We start from the raw sequence: 21,598 nt of genomic DNA, 5'->3' as shown, positions 1-21,598 counted from the left end.
GTCTTCCTGGTAGATTCAACCCTGTATCATTATGTAATAAGTTACATAATTCATTTTGCCTCAGAATCTATCTAGTTTAGATGCCATCCACACGCATCCACAACACTTACCTACATTTGTGTGTCCATATACAGATACACACACGCAGTGTGTGTGTGTGCACGTGTTTGCACATGTATGCTTGGAGTATCTGTCTTCATTCTCCTACCTCGAACTTTTTATATTCTTATGTTTTAGATTCACTCTTGTGCTCATTATATACAGCTGATTTTTTTTTTTTTTTAACTCAGACTGACAGTCTTATCTGGAACATTTAGTTCATTTCCACTTACTGTAAATACTGGTACATTTGTGTTGGTATCTCCTACTTCTTCTGTGCTTTCTCTTTGTCCTGCCCTTCCTTTCATAGGCTGTCCTCTCTCTTCCTACCTTCTTTTAGGTTAATTATGTTTTTGTTACATGTTTTTTTCTTACTGATTTGGAAAAGAAATGTTCTGTTTTGGTTGTTGTTTAGTGATTATCCTAGAAATTTTAGTGAGGGTCTGTTGCTGGCACAATTTTTCAGTTTGTGTCTGAAAATATATTGGCATTACTCTCAGAAGAGCTTTTCCAACTGGATATATAATTCTAAGCTCTCATTTTCTCACAGCACGAATGATCTTACTCCTCTTGTAGTTGTTGAGAAGTCAACTGTTTGTTTAATTTTGGATCATTTAATGTCATCTGTCTTTTCTCCCTGGCTGCTTCCAATTGACGTAGTTGCGGGCGCTATACGTTCTTACCGTGAAACAGCTCAGAGTGGCTCCTGCTCGGTCAGGGTCACTGGGCTATCGTAAACTGCGGATCGGTATTGTTTGTACTGTTTATCATTTCTAGAAAATTCTCAGCTGTTATTTCTTCAAATCCTCCCTCTCTTAACAGATAGCGCAGAGTGGGGTCTTGCTTTTTTTTTTTTTTTTTTGGAGGCTCTACGCCCAGCGTGGAGCCCAATGCAGGGCTTGAACTCACGACCCTGAGATCAAGACCTGAGCTGAGATCAAGAGTCAGACACTTAACCGACTGAGTCACCCAGGTCTTATTTTTTTATTTAGTCTGATAATTCCTGCCTTTTGTCTTAAGTGTTTAGTCCCTTCACATCTAATGTAAGTAATGGTATGGTTGGGTTTATGTCTGCAGTTTCTCTATGTGTCGTGTCTTATTTTGTTCCTCCTGAACTGCCTTCTTTTTCTGTTGAAAAATTATTTTTGTAAAAACCCTTTAACCGTTAAATACCTAAACAAAGGAGTGAGAAATCACTTGCTGACAATGTATTAAATGTCTTTAATGCATTGCAAGTTTTCCCCAAAATAAAATCTAACAACACATTTTTATATTGAAGAGTGTTCGTAAATTCAGGTAGATTCACTCTCTACTGTACTTGGTAGAGGAGCCTTGATATTTCTTCTTTTGAAATACAGCTTTCCTCAAATTTCCAAGTTGATGACTACATTTTACTTGGTGTTTTCCTCATTGGCCCAAGAAGGTAGAAGTAGGTGCCAGGTGATGTTTGGAACAGTTGTCTATCCCGAGGACAGTGGGGCAGTCTGTCAGCCAGTGCTTTGATCAGCCCCTCGTAGACTTTGTGTTTCTGCCATGGGGATTCATTTTTAGATAAAATATTAGGATGAGAGCAGACAATTTTTGCTTTTTGTCTTGGGAAAATGTATCAGAGAGTATCCTATGTACGGTGGCATCTGAGAACAGTAGTATGACTGGGATGTTTTATTCTAATTCAGGAAGCCTTACAGAGGCCGCGAAGGGCAGCAACCACCAGGTTTAGTCTCTTGCCCTGAGACAAATTGTGGTTGCACAACTTTGCTAATTACAGATTTTTAATTGATTTGAATTTTACTCTTTCTTATTTATACCATCAAATGTTACATGAAGCACAAGGAAGTAATTTTGGGAGCCTCTCAAAGATACAAATCCAAGCGGCATCATTGAGGTGTTTCGACAACTCTTTTAGATATGTTTTCTGACCCCTAACTTTGATACATGAGGAAATACTGAAACAAGCTTCGGTCACCTGGCCGGAAGACCACCATCTCCTCTAAACACTTCTGTGTATGATCTTCTACTCTCGTATGTGCGAGAACAGATCCTGTCACGTGATCACATTTCTTTTTATGCCAACGGGAACTATGGAAAGAAGTGAACATATATAACATTTATTCATTCACTCGTTTAGCAGTAATAACCCACTAGCATTTCAGCAACTCTTGTCAGCACTTGACACATTTTTTTTAAGTGGGTTCCACGCTGGCCCCAATTCGGGGCTTGAACTCATGACTCTGAGATCAAGACCTGAGCTGAGATCAAGACTTAGATGCTTAACCGACTGAGCCACCCAGGCGCCCCAGCAATGAACACATTTTAAACTAATTTAATCATCATGAGAACCACAGTAGATAATATTATCATCCCCATCTTACAGATGAGGAACTTGAGGCGCAGAAAGGTAAACTAGTTTGTCCAAAATTACCCACCTTGTCAGTGGCGGAGTCATGATTTGAATGCAGGTGGTCTGGCCTCAACATCTGTGCTTTAACCACTGCTTTTGAAACACTGAGTTCCTACCACGTTCCACATGCCGTGCAGTGCTAGGTATCAGGAATGCTGCCACGAATAAGAGAAAGACAGTTTATGCTTTCCTAGAGCCAGCAATCCACATGAAAAGGATTCTTATGCTATCTCCCCTGTCAATCTTATCAATAAACTGGAAAACATGGTTAGGATCATTCTTTACTCAAGTGGAGCATATATCTGGTTTAAAAAAAAAATCATTGCTTGGCAAGTAAGACTGCCTCTTTCCCACTCTTTCTTACACTCAATTTAAGTTGAAATATGATACTGAGTAATGTTTCGACATAGTGATTACTGAGAGGCCTGGTGCTATGGGCTATCGTTAGGCCTAAGCTGAGTGATGGAGTCACGGACATGGCCGTTAAATTTGCACTTGATAGAAAGTTGGGCCACAAAGCAAGTTTATTCTCATTAACTCAAGAGAAGTAATCCGTGGATACCTGAAGGATGTCTGGGAGGGATGAGTGCAAGGCTACCAACCCAGGGACGCCAACCTCCCGGATTCAAGTTGGAGAGGAGGATCTTTGGGCAAAGGAGGGTGGGTAGCAGCCTCAAAGACACCGTGGATCAAAGTGGAGCAAATTCAGTAAGTGCAGTAGCTTCTTTAAAATCAACTTTCCACAACAAAAAAACCACTCAAACAAAAGATGGGCAAAGGAACTTTTCTCCAAAGTAGATATTCAGCTGGCCAATAAGCACATGGAAATATTTCTTAGCATCACTAATCATTAGGAAAATGCAAATCAAAACCCCAGTGAGATATCACTTCATACTCCTTCGGATGGTTGTTATTAACACACACACACACACACAGAGGACAGAAAGTCACAAGTGGGGGCGCCTGGGTGGCTCAGTTGGTTAAGCGACTGCCTTCGGTTCAGGTCATGATCCTGGAGTCCCGGGATCGAGTCCCGCATCGGGCTCCCTGCTCGGCGGGGAGCCTGCTTCTCCCTCTGACCCTCCCCCCTCTCATGTGCTCTCTATCATTCTCTCTCTCTCAAATAAATAAATAAAATCTTTAAAAAAAAAAAAAGAAAGTCACAAGTGTTGGCGAGGATGTAGAGAAACTGGAACCTTTGCGTTCTGCTGGTGGGAATATAAAATGGTACAGTCACTGTGGAAAATAGCATGACAGTTCCTCAAAAAATTAAAAATAGAATTATCATGTGACCCAGCAATTCCACATCTGGGTAAGTACTCAAAAGAATTGAAAGCAGGAACTCAAACAGATCTCACACACCCATGTTCACAGCGGCATTATTCATAATAGCTAAGAGGGTAGGAGCACCCCACGTGCCCACTGATGAGGGAGTGGATACACAAGATGTGATACATATGTACAATGGAATATTATTCAGCCTTAAACAGGAAGGAGATTCTGATACAAGCTACCACATGGATAAGCCTTGAGGACATTAAGCTACGTGAAATAAGCCAGTCACAAAAAGACAAATACTGTGTGGTTACTCTTTTTTTTTTTTTTTTAAGATTTTATTTATTTGACAGCGAGAGATACAGCGAGAGAGGGAACACAAGCAGGGGGAGTGGGAGAGGGAGAAGCAGGCCTCCCGCGGAGCAGGAAGCCCGATGCGGGGCTCGATGTGGGGCTTGATTGTGGGGCTCGATTGTGGGGCCCGATGCAGGGCTCGATCCCAGGACCCTGGGATCATGACCCGAGCCGAAGGCAGACGCTTAACGACGGAGCCACCCAGGCGCCCTGCATGGTTACTCTTATATGAGGCTCAAAGAGCAGTCAAAATCCCAGAGACAGAGAGTAGAACAGGGGTTGCCAGGGGCTGGGGGACGGGGAGAATGAGCAGTTACCATTTAATGGGTTTGGAGCCCCAGGTTTGCAAGAGGAAGAACATTCTGGAGACGGATGGTCTTGGTGGTGGCTCAGCAGCGTGGAAGTACTTAATGCCACTGAACTGTTCACGTTAAAATGGGAAATTTTATGTTATGTGTATTTTACTGCAGTTTTTTATTTTTTTATTTTTATTTATTTATTTTTTTAATTTTATTTATTTATTTGAGAGAGAGAGAATGAGAGAGAGCACATGAGAGGGGGGAGGGTCAGAGGGAGAAGCAGACTCCCCGCCGAGCAGGGAGCCCGACGCGGGACTCGATCCCGGGACTCCAGGATCATGACCTGAGCCGAAGGCAGTCACTCAACCAACTGAGCCACCCAGGCGCCCTTACTGCAGTTTTAAAAAAAAAAATCAGCTTTCCATCCTCTCCCTTTCAACATGTATAGTGGTGGGAGGGTTTCCAGCGTTCTTGGGAGGTTGAGAGGAGATGCCTGGGGGCCCTTCTGCTCTGGGGTTCTCTGGCTCTGGGTCCTGTAGCCACCACTCCTCTGGGAGGGGCTGGCTGAAGCAGGGAAGCAGCCTCCCCCTGCGCCGGCCCGTTTACGTAATCTTTCTGTGAGGTTCTGGGTCTCTGGTGTTGCCTTCAGGGAACGTGGATGCTTGTTAAGAGAGACAAAATACCGAAAAGGCAACAAGAAATGGCTTAGAAACTGAAGAATTGGGTTTATGAGGCAAGGGTAGAAGAAAAACTGGAAAAGAAGAAATGGGAGAGAAGTGTATTTGAAGTCCAAATTGTTTATGAGAAGACCCTTTCTTCTCCAGGACTAGGGATGGCCTTGTCCTCAGATTGAGAGTTGTGCTGGCCCAAGCTCTGCTCCCCGAGTCCACATGCATGCGGCCAGTCTAAAGTCCTCATGGGAGTATCCTGCTTCCTTTCCAGAGAGTTCCCCTTTTCATGGTTATTTCAGAGTATGCTGGAGAGAAAGCAGGACATGCCACTCTCCCACCCGCCAGGGGACAGAGCTCCTCAGGAGGCCCAGCAGCTGGGAGAGGCCAGGCTAGGGCAGCTGTACCAAAGCCATCTATCCCCACTGGTGGCATGCAGGTTTATTTGTTTTGGTGTTTTTCTTTACAAGATCTCAAGTTCTTCTGAGTGTCTCGTTCAACAATTCAACGTATGGAGTATCATCTTCAGACTTCATGCAAGGGGTTTCCTGAAACCTCTGGATCCCTAGCACCTACCCCAGTGGTTGGCATGCTGCAAACATTAATACACGTTTGTGCAATGAATGGTTGAAAGTAATGACCCTGCTGAGTAGTCTGGGAGCCTTAGGTCATAGCTAACTAAGCATGTGTCTGTGTTTCTTCTATGGTCCATTTCGGTCTTAATCTGCCAAGTTTGCTATATAAAATAATGATTTCTGCTTCCTGCATATGGGTCATGTAAAGTACCTGTGAGTTACCCAGCCAACTGTGCAAAACACGTCCAACGGTCCAAATACAGTTCAATGTCGGTGCATTCATAATGGTCTTTTTGCATTTTAAGGTCATGAAAGTTCAACTATTTACTATTTGTTCAAAAACAAAACAAAACAAAAACACCTGAAAGAAGGTAAGGAAGACAATGTCCACATTTATCCCATGAGTATTCTCATGGGAACCCTGAGCCAGAAACAGCTGGTTGGAATCAATAACCCCACTACAGATGACCCGATTCAATGTCCTTTGAACACCCCCTAGTGAAAGGTCAGAGAGCCCCCACTTTCTGCCAAGGACGACGAGAGCAGTGTCCCCGCCTTCATACCACTCACAGTGACACGTGAAGAGTTACTCTGGAATGCACCGAGTGCCTCAGAGGAAACAAAGATGGCCACCGTGGCCCCTGCCACCTGCATCCTGGAGAGCAGGGCCCCCTGTGAAAGCTCCAGCCCCCAGGGACAAGGGTCCTGCTTTTGGTCTCCTTCACACTGCTGAAACAAAGCCAAGCAAAACCAAACCAAACCCTTCATGCTGTACTCAACGAGAACACGCAGGACGTCAAGCCAGAGAATGTGGGAAATGTAAAATAGGCCAGGATTCACAGCAGCAGGTTCCTGGCACAAGGACTCGAGGGCCCCTTTGGCATCCGATCCCAGAGAGATGCATTGTCCACCTCTGGTCCCAGAGAGCTGGTTCAGTTTCCCAGCACCCTGCCCGGTTTCCTCTTTTCTGGCTCCCGTCCTGACTTTGAGTGGAGGGTGCCATTTCGATCCTACAGAGCCTCCTGGATTCCTCTGTCCTTGTCACATCTGGCTTTGGGCTCTTTCCTTTCTAGGCCCAGGTGATCGGAGGATTCCCATTCTTGTGGCATCTGCCATCATCCACTGAAATAGACCCAAGTGTCTCCTTTCTTCACTTGAGCTCCCATCCTCAGACTTGGGAATATGGGGAAATCGGGGCCATGGGAGGAGCTACGTCAGAAATAAAGACAGGGAAATGCTCCAGAGGGATGGCCTTTGGGGAGGGGCAGGTCAGTAGCGTTGCTTCTGGCTCACTCCCCCCCCCCCCCATTTTGGAAATGACCAAGGGCTTTGTGGTTCAGAGAGAATAGATTGTTTTGTTTCAAGCTTCTGGCTCACTCCCGCCCCCATTTTGGAAATGACCAAGAGCTTTGTGGTTCAGAGAGAATCGATTGGTTTTTTTTTCAAGCCAGAGAGTTTAATGGGAAGACTTACTTTCAAGTATTTCCTGTTCACACATTTACTTACTAGCTGGCTATGGTACCAAATGCACTTGCTCACCAGCTTACTTAGCGAACAGAGGGCAGGTAGTCCTCGGCCCCTCACGCCCCCCAGGGAGACCGCACTCAAGAAGTAGTCTGGACCGTCCATGTCCGCTCTCTGCTGCTTTGTGGATGGCACCAGGTGGAAGGGCTCCCTTTAAAAACAATGCCAAACTCAGACACTGGAGGAGGTCTTTGACAAAGACATGGGCAGTGTGATTCCAGGGGTGTTTTTCGTTCACCCTGTCCGTGTCATTTCCAGCTTGGGTGCTGGTTCCGGTCACTGGTCCGACTTGAGCTTAATAGCCGAACCGGGAGCAAAAAATGAGCCAAACTGGGGTTTCTTGAGGGGACTTATTTTAGCTAAATATATCAGTTGTTTGTTTGTTCTAAAAATACCGCTAGAAGGATGGGGGAGTATTCCAGATTGTTGACACTTTGGCTGAAATGAGAAGCGAAATGTAACTGATAGGGGATCTAACAGGAGTTCCTGCCTGTCATAAAGAGGAGGCCGGATTAGGATACCGGGAGGTGCAGCTGAATCCTCACAGACGGCCCCGTCGGGGGTGAGGGGCTGCAAAGTTCTGGAGAGCGAGACTCCTGCTCCTGACACTTGAGTTTGTTAAATAAGTGTGGTGTTCATGTCCCCAGCACCCAGCAGACCTGGGAGCCTGGGCCGGGACGACAGGTGACAGTGAGGCCGGTGTGGGGAAATGCCGAATGGCCTCCCACACGGGCCGGTGCATTAGGCAGCATCTCCTTCTTGAGCAGCTCACGACCTTAAAAGTGGTCAGATTTTTAGAACTTCCTCAGTGGTTAAAAACTCCCAGACAGGAGTTTGCGGGAAAGTCACAGGGGTCAGTTCCTGGACAGGGCTTGATCCCTAGAGAAGAGCCATGTTCTTCTAACCTCCCCCTTTGGTGCTTGTGTTGGCAAACCAATGGTGAGTCGGCGTGTGCCTTGGGGTTTTGTAAAGACAACCAGGTATTCAGATTTGACTCCTGAAAAGCTTGTAAACTAGGAGTTTCTGTCCGGCAGCCTGTGTGTTGACATTCGCTCGCAGAGTCCCATTAGGTCAGTGCACATTTTAAAAATGTCTGGATTTGATTACCTCTTGGGTAGGCAGGCATGACTCCAAACACTCCCTGACATCTTGAGCCCAGCTCCTATTTACTTGCCTGGTTGTGGAAGACATTTGAGTTCTCCATCCCGAAGAGGACTCCCAATGGCAGTGGATGACCGCTCAGTGCTCTGCAGACTCGGGGTGCCCTGTACATGGGTGACAATGTGAATGTGCCCTCTGGGTTGGTACACCGACCCTCCCTGGAGAGACTCTTAGGGAGGACTTGGACGGGGTTCTAATGCAGCCATCAGAAAGCCATCCCGGGAATCCCTCCAGAAGGAACGGAAGCATTCCGTTCAAGATCTTGGGTAGGGGCCCCCTTCATTTGTGGGCTTAATGGAAGGGGTTGATCAGAATTCCCACTGAATTTAAGTGTAAAATACTCCCAAAATTCTTACTGGAGTGAAATGAACACAGGTAGAATTTCCTAAGCGGGGAGGGGGGCGGCTATGGGAGCTCTTTCCTTTGGAGGTCTTTTAAAAAATCAGCCCATTCGGGGGGGCGCCTGGGTGGCTCAGTTGGTTAAGCGACTGCCTTCGGCTCAGGTCATGATCCTGGAGTCCCGGGATCGAGTCCCACATCGGGCTCCCTGCTCGGCAGGGAGTCTGCTTCTCCCTCTGACCCTCCTCCCTCTCATGCTCTCTGTCTCTCATTCTCTCTCTCTCAAATAAATAAATAAAATCTTTAAAAAAAAAAAATCAGCCCATTGAAGGTTAGGATGGAGAGTTATGAACCAGAGTGGGGGTTCCTGAACTTAAATTTGCACACAAATCATGCGGGAGTCGTGTTACATGAAGATTCAGGCATACTGGATCTAGAGTGGGTGGCTAGTCTGCATTTCTCACAAGTTCCCGGGGCTCCCTGAGGCTGCCGGCCCCAGACCACACTCTTGAGTAGCGAAGCATTATAGGGACCGCTCAAGGCCTTGTCCAGCTTTGGATTAATTGGAAAAATCTATATATTTTTTTCTAATGAGCCAATGAACAGTGTGTCAATACAGCAGTGAGGTAAGCCAAATGGTCAAGGAAATTGTCTGTTTCCTGCGTAACAGTTGAGTAGACCGAGGTGACGTTTATTGAACACTCCCCATTAGTGAGTCCCCGAGCGGCATTTGAGGTCAAGTGGGAGCAGTCACGTGAACCGGTTCCTTCTTGCCCCTGCCTTCCAGCGATAGTCAGAGAACCCTCAGCAGGGTTTGAGGGCACGGCTCTGGGGCTGGCATAGCTGTAAACCCAGCATCATCATTGTCGCCTCTGGTGGGAAGGGGGCCCTGCTGAACTGTGTCAGCCCCAGCGGCTCACACGCCAGGCACAGTATGGATTTTCAGCAACAGTGACTCAGCCCAGGATCAGAGGCTGCTTTTTTGCCAAGAACACCACCATCTGGGACTGGATTGCTTTGAAGACCAGCCAGGAGAGGCTCTAAGACCAGCACACAGTAGGCCATCAGAAATGTTGGTGACAATAACACCGAGTTAGATTTCCTTCTTGAAAGCCACACTGGAGGGGCGCCTGGGTGGCTCAGTTGGTTGGGCGACTGCCTTCGGCTCAGGTCATGATCCTGGAGTCCCTGGATCGAGTCCCGCATCGGGCTCCCTGCTCGGCAGGGAGTCTGCTTCTCCCTCTGACCCTCCTCCCTCTCATGTGCTCTCTCTCTCTCATTCTCTCTGTCTCAAATAAATAAATAAAATCTTTAAAAAAAAAAAAAAAGAATCTGCCTTCGGCTCAGGTCATGATCTCAGGGTCCTGCGATCAAGCCCCGCATTGGACTCCCTGCTCAGTGGGGAGTCTGCTTCTCCCTCTGACCCTCACCCCTCTCCTGCTCTCTCTCTCTCTATCTCATTCTCTCTCTCAAATAAATAAATAAAATCTTTAAAAAAAAAAAAAGAAAGCCACACTGGAACCCGGAAGAAACCCCTCACTCGGCTCTGAGGGGTTGGTTCGGTTTACTTGGTAACATTTCCTCTGCCTGACCAGCAACGGGCTGCTTGCTTCTGGATTCTTTGAGACTTTGTTCCCAGCTGACTCATCTGGCTTTAAATTTCCATCTGTCTTCCCCTCGTCATCACCTGCTTTTGGCACATCTCTTTGATTTCTCTTACCGTTCTGATCTGCGGCTGCCAACCATCTTCTCGATTCAAAATTTCCTTTCAACATAGACCAGCACACAGTAGGGCCCCCTCTGCCCGACCTGTTTCTTTGACCTGGTGACAGATTCACACTTTCTTTCAGGTGTTTGGCAGCCAGACCCACCTCAGCTCCTGAGTCAGGCTCCCTGGAAGTGAGAGATGGGGATGGTATTCAAGGCCCCCATGGCCATTGCCTCACTTGGGCAGATACCACGTGCTTTTCTTCACAGCTGTTTTGCATCCCTGCCTACATTCAGCAGATAAACAAAGAGCATGCTGAGCCCAAGAGCGTTCAAACACAGGCCAGCACAAAATACCAAATGTTCAAGGTTCCCGTGATTTTCATTCTGAATCAGCTGCCTTGAATACAGCATTTACAAATCGGCTAATTAGTGTGGGGTTTGTGTATTAATATGCATGTTTCCTCCTTGATGCACTTAATGAGCGCATTTTTTTATACTGCCAGATAAAGTTGGAGGGAATCATTAATTTAGTATTTCTCTAAACTTTTCTCATTTACTGTCATTGAGAGTTCTTCACCAGAAAGCTTTGTAAAGCATATTAAATTTCAGAATTTAGAAATATCTACCCTTGGGGTGCCTGGGTGGCTCGGTGGCCTAAGCGTCTGACTCTTGATTTTGGCTCAGGTCATGATCTCAGGGTCGTGAGATTGAGCTCCATGTCGGGCTCCATGCTGGGCGTGGAGCTTGCTTAAGATTCTCTCTTTCTCCCTCTCCCTCTGCCTCTCCCCACTGCCCTCTCTGAAAAAAAAAAAAGAAGAAGAAGAAGAAGGAAGAAAGAAAGGCCCTTTTACCTTTATCTCAGGCCCCAGTCTTATATATCCCAGATTCCAGACACCACTCCTGAACATATCGTGGACGCTCACACCTCCCTGCCTATGCTTGAGATGTCCATCTGCCTGCCTGAAAGGCGCCTCCCCAGTGCCCCCCCCGGCCCCCCGTGAGGGTCCCACTTCTTCTCTGTGGTCTTCCATGACCCCCAGGCAGAGTCTCCTCCTTTTTGTGCTGCTACCGGAATTTTGTCCATATGTCCGTTCATCACATATCATGTGTACAAAACACTAGACCATGAGGGAAGATACCATGTCTGATTCCCCTTAGTAGCCTCAGGGGCATAGTAGGCACTTTTAAAATGATTGACAAGGGGCGCCTGGGTGGCTCAGATGGTTAAACGTCTGCCTTCGGCTCAGGTCATGATCCCAGGGTCCTCGGATTGAGCCCCGTGTCAGGCTCCCAGCTCAGAGGGGAGTCTGCCTCTCCCTCTCCCCCTGCTCATGCCCCCTCTCTCTGTCTCTCTCTGTATCTCTGTCTCACATGAATAAATAAAATCTTTAAAAAATAAATAAATAAATAATAAAATGATTGGCAAAAGGATGAACAATTTTGAATTCATTATCAGGTACATTGACATATAGGTGGTCAACTATACAAATACAGCATTTTAACAGATTATAAAAAACATTTTATACATATGAGGTGAGGAAGGAAATAGCTTTCTGTCTGAGGCTGGGGGTCATGGAAGACGTCAAACTGTGGGGTTGTCACAGTTGGGCATGGGAGGGGCCCTCAGGAGAGGACTTCCGGGAGGTAGATGCAGCACCATGAGCTCAGCGGGGAGATGTGAGGGTCGACAGTGAACTCAAGGAGTGGCCTCTGGGGTCCGGCAGGATAAAGTTCAACTGGAGTGTTACTCTAGAGGTGAGGGTCTAGTGGTTAGGGCAGTTTCCAGGGGGTCAGGAAAGTCTTTCTGGGGATGATCATCAGACATTAAACCTGGCCTTGATAAAATGCCACTTTGAGACATTCCCTAAGGTGCTGAGGACAAGTCAATGCCACATGTCCCAGGGCGTGGACCTTCTTTCTAAATTCTACACCAAGCCAAACGCAGCTGTTATTTCAAGAGGTATCTTGGGAGTCGTAAGAAATTCCAAAAATAGGGTAAAATATCATTTCTCTTGGGTTTAATGGAAAGTAAAACCTTGATTAACTGAGTCCTTCAAATGACTAGAATTTTACACGCACCGGACTTTGGGGTGAAAGAAGCAAGTCACAAAAGGCACAGGTCGATGGGATCGTTTTTTGAAGAAGCACATATGGTGTATCCTAGGAACAATCCCCCAGAAGTGCAACCCCCATCTTCCTGTGGCCCCACTCGGGTTCCAGGGCCATAATCTGTCCCTAAACTGGGAATCCTGCCTCATGTTCATGGCCAGATCTTTTCTTCTGCTTGAACTCTAAGTTCTTTGAGGGCAAGGGACTATATTTTATACCCACTTTTAACCCACACAGTAACAGGTCTTTGCACATCATAGGGTCTTAAGTATTTGGCAATGGATTAGAAAATGCTGTCTATCCTCATTAATGTCAGGAGTACGGTTAGAATATTTTAGGTCACTCTCCTGTGTTTGTTGTTCAGTGGATCTGGGTTTGCAGTTCTGGTCTACCCGTGCCTGGCAGTGTGAACTCGGGCAAATTACTCTCAACCTAACCTGCACGGTTGGTCTAAGAATCAGTGGGTGAATATTTAACATATCTGGCAGCAGCTCTTGTTCTTATTTTGCTTGTCTTGAAAGCAGAAGTTTCCTGGCCTGTTGCTTATTATTCTGCAGTTGAGAGCTCTCGTATTTTCGTATTTTCTGGAATTACATTTCCATTTGGGAGCTTTAGCTCCTAGTACCTAAGGTTGGCTTTACTGTGGTGGGGGGTTGGGGGGAGGAGGAGCTCTTTGACCTGAAAGATGAGTAGATGCTAAAAAAGCAGAAATGGGGGCGCCTGGGTGGCTCAGTTGGTTAAGTGACTGCCTTCGGCTCAGGTCATGATCCTGGAGTCCCGGGATCGAGTCCCACATCGGGCTCCCTGCTCGGCAGGGAGTCTGCTTCTCCCTCTGACCCTCCTCCCTCTCATGCTCTCTGTCTCTCATTCTCTCTCTCTCAAATAAATAAATAAAATCTTTAAAAAAAAATAAAAATAAAAAAAGCAGAAATGGGTGGAAAAGGCATTCTAGATAGAAAGAATAATAGCATGTGCAAAGGCCCAGGCTCATGAAGGAGAGTGACATGGAGGAAGTCGATCATGGCTAGAATGAGAGATGTACACGATGGCAATGAGCAGACCGAGGCTAAGCATTTGGGCAGGAGCCAGGTCAGGAACAGCATTGTGTGAGATGCTAGATTTGGGCTATCAGTAAACATAGTCAGATTCACCTATCAGCAAGCTGCTTCTCTTCTTCATTAATTTCCTGTTTCAGTGAGTCTCTGAACCAAAATTATTGTCATCTCGCTCTCTCAAGTGAATAAATAAATCTTTAAAAAAAAAAAAAAAAAGAAGTGCTGAGCACAAATGATGGGAAAGGCACCTGGAAGTGAAGCAGGAGGAACAGCATGAGAGATGTAGGGGGTAGGAATAGACCACTTTCCCAGCATGTGACTTCTTACCAAGAGAAGCACCTTACTTAATTCACAGTGGGACTCGGCTAATGTGGCCGGCAGACATCTCAGCCTGTGGTCCCTTCCTTCTGCTCTGCCAGGTGGGCAGTTCTACATGCAGGAATGTAGTTGATGTTGGTTTGTCCCAGGCTTTTTCGTGACTTTTTTTTTTTTTTTAAGATTTTATTTATTTATTTGAGAGAGAGAGCGCAGAAGTGGTGGAGAGGGGCAGCGGGAGAGGGAGAAGCAGACCCCCTGCTGAGCTGGGAGCCCGATGCGGGGCTCGATCCCAGGACCCTGAGATCAGGACCTGAGCCGAAGGCAGACGCTTCACCAACTGAGCCACCCAGGCGCCCCCTTTTTCATGACTTCTCATTTTGTCCTCAGGGTTTCCTCAGTAGGGTGAATCTCTAATATCTTTGGCCCTCCACTGCAGCACACGAATGCCAGGCATTGTTTGCATTCTCTTCATTTCTGTGCTAATGCAGCATGCACCGAGCCAGATGTTTTCAAACAGTCTTGAAATGTGTGAGCAGGGTTCGGCAAATATGATGACAAACAGCACTTGTCCTGTTTTCGGGATTGTTCTCTGCCCGTAGCCAAGCCGAGGACTGGGGACGTGGTAAGAAGGAGCAGTCTGTCGGCGGCAGTTCCTCTTCTCCTGCTTGTATTTGTGCGTCCGAGGGAAAACCAGGGTTCGGCGTGTCAGGGCGTTCTGCCCATCGTCTGGGACATACCCGACAGCAGCAGCCAGGCTTTGCTTTTGCTGCCCTGCCCGTGTTTTCTAGCTCCTTCTCTCTGCTTGTCTCTCTCATGCTGTTCCTCCTGCTTCACTTCCAGGTGCCTTTCCCATCATTTGTGCTCAGCACTTCTTTTTTTTTTTTTTTTAAAGATTTATTTATTCACTTGAGAGAGCGAGAATGAGAGAGAGAGAGAGAGAGTACATGAGAGGGGGGAGGGTCAGAGGGAGAAGCAGACCCCCTGCCGAGCAAGGAGCCCGATGCGGGACTCGATCCCGGGACTCCAGGATCATGACCTGAGCCGAAGGCAGTCGCCCAGCCAACTGAGCCACCCAGGCGCCCGTGCTCAGCACTTCTACTATTGTTCTTCCTGTCTGGTTCTCTTAAATTCAGCCCACACCTTTTCAACTCCACATCCTGAGTCAAGTGTTTGAAGGCTGTTATTTCATGTTAATTAGAAGTTCTTTTTCCAGCCAAGAAGCCTTGCATGCAACCATGCCCCCAAGTTGAGGCTTAGAGACGAGCTCTGGCGTTTTGTAGTTTGGGTGCGGTTAAGGGACAACTGGACAGGTGGAGCCACACCGCCACCGCACGCAGGGCAGCCTTCCCCACGGCCTCACCCCTCCCCAGGGCGGGCAAGCTCCAAGCTTGGCTAAGCCAGAAGAGCTCAGCGTGCCTTCCGGAGAACATCACCACGGTCCTAGGTGGGGTCTCCCTTGGCCAAAATTGCTTGGCAGCCAGACCCAGGAGGGTCTCTGGCGTCTGAATAGGTCTCTTCCAAATGCTAAAAGGTGACCCTTTGTAACGCATCTCCCAGTTGACCCAAGTTTGGTGGGAGATTCTGGTGGAAAAAGGCTCCCATCACTTTCTGGACTGGTGAAGACATCAGCAAGAGTTGGCACCTGGCTCCTGAGAAACACCTCAGGGAACTTCCACTTCTTGAAATGTTCTTGAGCAGATGTCGAGCCCTGTTCTCACATTTGGCCTCACCCTTTATCCCACCTGCTTGTAGATCAGAGGCTACATCCCTGTCCGCAGACCCATGCTCAAGGAGGCTGCAACCCTGAACCCTCCAAGAGCCCCCAGCAGCCCCTTGGGCATCTTGTGTTCCATTTGGAGGGAGGGGGTGGTACTAAACCATTGCAGAGCTTGGGCAGTGATGCATTTGGACCACCCCCTTTCCCTCTCCCACTGAGAAAAAAGAGACTTTCTTCCTCCAAAATGCCTTCAAATGAGGCCATTACATCATGCATGGTTGAGGAATTCTCTTGTTACTGGAAACACATTTCTTAGTCTTCTGTGGTTTGTAGAGAAACTAGTCAATGAGCCAATGTGGCCGCAGAGCGCAATCCTAGGCACTGTGGAAATGAGAGGTTGATGTTCTTTTATGGAAGGGGGATAAATACCACACACCAAGAAGGGTTATTACAAAGATCACCTTGGTTGTGTTTGTGAAGTGCCAAACACAGAGCCTGGCACAGAGAAGGTCTTTAATAGACAGGAGCTTCCCCCATTTCTTTCTTCTCTGTATTATCATTAACAGCAAATACCAGCTAATGTGATAGAGAGTAGAATAGACAGAGATGTAAGCATGGTATTGTTTGAGGAGGTGGGGTTGTAGCTGGGTTTAGAAGTTAGGAAGAATTAAGGGGAGCAGTAGATTCATACAGATTAAAACTGAGGACACGGGGCACCTGGGTGGCTCAGTCGTTAAGCGTCTGCCTTCGGCTCAGGTCATGATCCCAGGGTCCTGGGATCGAGCCCCTTTTCAGGCTCTCTGCTCGGCGGGAAGCCTGCTTCTCCCTCTCCCACTCCCCCTGCTTGTGTTCCCTCACTCGCTGTGTCTCTCTGTCAAATAAATAAATAAAATCTTAAAAATAAATAAATAAATAAAACTGAGGACACGACATGTATATTCATAGACTTAGGAAAGAAACCTGGCCTTTGGCCAATAAATTATATTGGTAGGAGTGAAGGGTCCAGAGGGATTCATGGCACAGAATGGGGTGGCGAAACAGGAGTGGCCAGTGGGCACGGTGCCTTCGAGGACTCAATAAGGAATTTTGACTTATTATTACAAGCAGTAGGGAATCACTGTAGTTTCTTGAGCTTGGACTGAAAATGATTTTAGAGATCTTCATAAAGAGTTTCTTAGAGCTGGGCAACTTGGGGGAACAGGAAGACCACCAGAAAGGTATCTGGGCTCATGCTGGGGCTTCACAAGGATAGTACTAATGAACTCAGGGACTAGGGGAGCTGATGTCTTCAGAAAGGCATAAGTAGACTTTGGGAATGGGATAACCAAGAGGCCGAGAAAGAGAGAAGGGTCTAAGCTTAGCTCACAGCAGGTCTGGGCAGAGGGTAAAGCCATTGGTGGTAACAAAAATAAGAAAGGAATAGTTGGTGATTATGGAGTGAGCTGGTGAAGTCCTAGCCCTTCAGTAGCGGGGCTGGGAAGATCTGAGGAGAGAGCCTGACCAGATGCCCTCTTCTTTATGTGCCTTTTCAAAGCTCACAAGACTTACTCACCTTCACATGATGAGGATCTTGGTGGAAGGGGATTTGTAGATCATTTATATCAACTGAGTCACGTCTCCTGTGTAAATCTGTAAATAAATCAAGATTTGCTTTTAATGAATTTTTGAAGTTTTGCAAATAAATTGGTTTTGTTTTAAAAAGCAAGCTCTTAATAAAATTCCTGCGCTCTCAACAAAATTAGCCACTCTGATGCATTTAACCTAATCACAAATGATCACATTGGGTGCACCTGCATTTGCCTTCAATCTACAAAGCCATATATTGAACTGGGAGTTCTGGAACCTTTGGCCCTTGCTGCCCCTGCTTCCCTCGGATCAAGCCTTTGCCCACCCCATTCTAGAATGAGTGCCGTCGCTTCCGGGTCTAAGCCAGGCCCCATGGGTGGTTCTGGTGGGGACTCTCTGGCTTGAGCTGTGTTTTTTTCTCCCTTTGTCTCCCCATCATAGACTACTGTTTTCCAAAGTGAAGTTGGAGTCACTCTGCCGGGGCCCGGATGAGGCGCTCCTCACTTGTAAGCACATGTTACAAATATGGAAATCCTGCTACAACCTAACCAATCCCAGGTAAGAGGCCAGTGGTGCCTGTTTTACGTGGTTTTTGCATGGGTCCCCGCCTCCTGGGGCCATGTCTGATGGGCGGTTAGCACGCAGGCATGACCCCTGCTGCCCTGTGCACCTCCAGGTCCTCGTGAGCAGCAGATAATAGTGGTGGAACCCATACACACTCCATTGTCAGGGGCTTTTCTTCCAGTGGCTGATGAAGCCCCCAGATCGGGAGTTTCTTTTCCTGTTGCTGCCATGGTGACCCACAAGGCCCAGTGACCGATTGATCACCACCTGATTTCTCTCAACCAGCCATTCATTTAAGTTCTTAGACAAGTCTTACCATCTTTCTGGTAATTTATGGATAGAGTAGTCAATTACATACTCCAGACTGGGGGGGTCTTAGAATAGTATTTAAAAGACCTACAGAGACAGCAGGCCATGTCCTACTAAGGAGAGTAGAAATCACTATGGGCATGATAAAGTATAATTTTCAAACAGTTAAAATCATGACACAAACATATAAAATAAGCATGTATCAGAGGTTTTATTTACCTCATTAACTAACGGGGGAACCAGTAAAATGTTAAGACCCATTCAGAGAAGAATTTGAAAGATAGATAAACGGAAATGAATTTGCAGAGAAATGCAAAAACAGTATCCTATAGGACAATGAAATATATGGTTTGGGGTTGTCTTTTTACAGGGTGGAAATCAGTTGTATCTCATTCGCCTGCAGAACAGTAAAATGACCTTAATCAGTCGGAGTCAGTCAGGGGTGCCCACCCAACCGAGGCAGATAATCGGGGAAAGTCCCCCTAGTTAACCCCCAACTCGCCACTGAAAGACACCCAGTAACCTGTTGTGCCCATTTTCAAGTCTGGTCAATTTTTCCTGGCATCTGTTTAAATTACTAAGTGTGTCCTGCCCTTGGAAGGAAGTCATTTAACGAAAAGGGACCTAATAATTCAAGTGCATTCAGACAACTACTCATACACTTGGAACATTTTTCAAGCTCATAGCAAGATGTACGGACAGCCCACACAAGGCTCTTAAAAGTCAGGAGCCTAAAAATATTCCAAGTCAAGTCGTAAATGTGTACTAACGGAGGATGTCACTTGCCCCATACAGCCCCCCAGGAGGCGACAGGCTGGTGGCCGTGATGTGCAGGGCCCGGGGAGAGGAAAGGTGGGATGGGCGTTAGGGAAGCAGCAGAGGGCAGGAGGGGTTCCATGTGGGATTTTATTTCTGTGGTTAAAATAGTCAAAATCAGGGGCGCCTGGGTGGCTCAGTCGTTAAGCGTCTGCCTTTGGCTCAGGTCATGATCCCAGGGTCCTGGGATCGAGCCCCACATCGGGCTCCCTGCTCGGCGGGGAGCCTGCTTCTCCTTCTCCCTCTGTCTACCACTCTGCCTACTTGTGCTCTCTCTCTGTCAAATAAGTAAATAAAATCTTAAAAAAAAAAAAAAATAGTCAAAATCAGGGCCCTCCGTGTTAGGGAACTGACATCCGGCAGAGTTGTGACCACAGGACCTTGTGGGCAGTGCAGCTGGAAGGGAGGGGGCTCACGCTGGCCAGCCCCGTGCCGCTTGCAAAGCTGGGGTCACGAGAATTAGCCAAGAATCCCTATCACAGCCACGGCCTGTGGCACGTGACCGCCCCATGCTCCATCTTCCTCTCGGTGAAAAGATAATCCTGAAACTGGCCTCTTCCCTTTTGCAGATATGTTCTGAAAATAAAGATCATTTTAATTTTTAAAGAATCCTACTTTTCTAAGTCTGTAAGCAGAAATAGAAAAGGCCCATGTTATGTTCCCGAAAAGCCCCCCACTCCCGGCCTCTCAGAAGCAGCAGGATTTAGGGAAGAGTCTTGGCCAGAAGCGCCGCTAACAGGAGATCCTCCCCAGGCTGGTTGCTTCCGTCCTGGAGCATTCCTTTGCCCGTACCCCCGTTCGAAATGAGAAAATAAACCCATCAGCCTTCATGTTGCCAATTTTCCCTCCGTTCTCCACACTTCTCCCACCTCCCCACATTTCCTCCCACTTAGCAACCAAGAATATTGAATGTGAGGAGAAAAAAATAGCAGAATTGGAAAGCTTTTTAAAAATACTTAACCAAATGCCTGGGCTGTGTCCATACTTCCTCCGTTTCCTGAAGGATCTTGCAGGGCCAGAGCAGGGAGGAACCTGGCTCCAGGCACAGAGTCTGGAGGGGGTGTGGGGGTGGGTGGAGGAGGACCCATCATGGGTTTGGGAAACTGCTCCTTCCAGCGACTCCCAAAGCCTTGGGGGAGGGGGAGAGGGGTGGTAATTGAGCAGCCCCTTAGTAAGGAGCTTCCTGATTGTTTTTTTTAACTTTATTATTTTCTCTGGGATATAAATAAATGTTGCTCCTGTAGGCCTTACCATTGTGCAAACTTAGACATCCTCCCCAGTATGGTTGGGTTAGACATGACCCCAGCAGAAGAATGAAGCATGAAGAGGGGAGGGCTGCGTCTTGACAAGGGATGGCATCCTTCCTTGTCCTCCAGATAAGGGCAGTTCTGGGTCCAGCAGCCTCGAGTCCATGATAAGGTCACGCATGGTTCTAGAAGAGGGTAGAATCGCATGAACAAGTGCATGAGAAGCATCCCTGCTTAAAAAAAAAAAAGTGCAATAAAAACTGGGCAGAGAGCATCTTGGCAGGTGGTTGGTTTCTCCCCAGAGAAGGTCCACGCTGACTCCCTGAGTCGGGGCGCCCTTGTTTCTGAGCGTGCTCACTCGTGGAGGGGCTTCTGCTCCGCCTGCCAGCGCTCCCCACCATCCCCCACCCCCTCCCAGCTCCACCCTGGGGCTGGCCCAGGCCCCTACCGCGGTGAGATGATGAGGCACAGAGGGAGATGGGAGCAGTAACAGGCCATGTGGAGAAGAGACCGAGCTTTCCTGTTCCCTGCAACTCGTTCCCGCTTGATCTTTGCTTGAAGGAAGATCACACTGAGCTAGTTGCTGAACCGAGCCTTAGACAACTTGCAAAGAGCGTTCCACCTGCAGGCTGAGAATGCATCTCTGCTATGAGCAAAATGGTGGGTGGCGTTCTCTCGAGTATACATTTGGCAAAGGTGTGTGTCATTTCAGAAGCCTGGATTTATTTGCTGGGTCTGCAGTTTTACTTGCCTTTAGGAGAGAAAGCTGTCTCTTGTTTCATCTCCTCTCTCTCAGTGAAGGAGCAAGTCCCTTCAGTCCTCGTGCCCATTGGCTCAGCCGCTCAGAACGGCGGGACTGGTGACCAGGGCCTCACCAGAAGGTTCTGGCAGCCTCCTGGAATGGACAGTCAGCGTTTCAGCTGGGGATGGCAGCACCCTTCCCTGGGCCATCCGTGTGTGCCTTATCTTCAGCCCCTGCATCAGCCTCGTGAGATCGAGACTCTTCTTTCCATTTTATAGAGAATAAACAAGGCTGAATAACTTGCCTAAATTTTCCCGATTAAATAAGCACTAGAGCTCTGATTCAGGCCCAGGTCTGAGCTGACATCAGTGCTCCCTGCACCATGCACACTGCCTCTCCAAGTCGCAACCAACTTCCTTTCTTTTATTTTTATTTTTCATTGTTAACCACTTCTTTCCCATCCCCCTCACCCCTGCCACGTGGACCATCTCCATCGCGGAGCCATGTCATTGGAAGAAAATGTTTTCTTCCCCAGTCCTATTTCAATCGCTTACTTGCAAATCGCACTTAAAGTTTTTATTTAAAAAAAAAAAAAAAAGTTTTCTTTACTCTAACCTCAGTTGGAAGCTGGAAACCCCATCCGGTACTAATTAATAGTCACCAGCATTTTGGGGAAGCTTTTCTTTTTACAGAGCGTGCTCTCGTTCCATCTTCCAAGCAGCCCCATAAAGCAGGCAAATGTCATGTTCT

The 21,598-nt window shown here is 47.4% G+C and overlaps 1 protein-coding gene and 1 long non-coding RNA gene across 11 annotated transcripts in view; one reads left to right on the top strand and one right to left on the bottom strand.

Annotated features, from left to right (window-relative positions):
* Window positions 1-21,598, top strand: part of TTC7B (tetratricopeptide repeat domain 7B) — a 251,052-nt gene that overhangs the window by 166,082 nt on the left and 63,372 nt on the right. For all 10 annotated transcript variants that reach the window (XM_064571479.1, XM_045901401.3, XM_045901400.3 and 7 more), the window contains one exon: window positions 17,612-17,728. In XM_064571479.1, the coding sequence (XP_064427549.1) occupies window positions 17,612-17,728 (117 nt within the window). The remainder of the gene's footprint in view (window positions 1-17,611; window positions 17,729-21,598) is intronic.
* LOC123861862 (uncharacterized) lies at window positions 1,346-17,337 on the bottom strand. The gene is made up of 3 exons (XR_006795145.3): window positions 17,157-17,337; window positions 2,526-2,655; window positions 1,346-2,178 (listed from the first exon to the last, which is right to left on the bottom strand). It is a non-coding gene; the product is annotated as an uncharacterized LOC123861862 (long non-coding RNA).

The sequence above is a fragment of the Mirounga angustirostris genome, unplaced genomic scaffold (genome assembly GCF_029215605.1).
Source record: "Mirounga angustirostris isolate CCGP_5_RB_7025 unplaced genomic scaffold, mMirAng1.0.hap1 SCAF_9, whole genome shotgun sequence".
Taxonomy (NCBI): domain Eukaryota; kingdom Metazoa; phylum Chordata; class Mammalia; order Carnivora; family Phocidae; genus Mirounga; species Mirounga angustirostris.
Note: the sequence above shows the minus strand (reverse complement) of the source record. Positions and strands in the feature narration are given on the sequence as shown.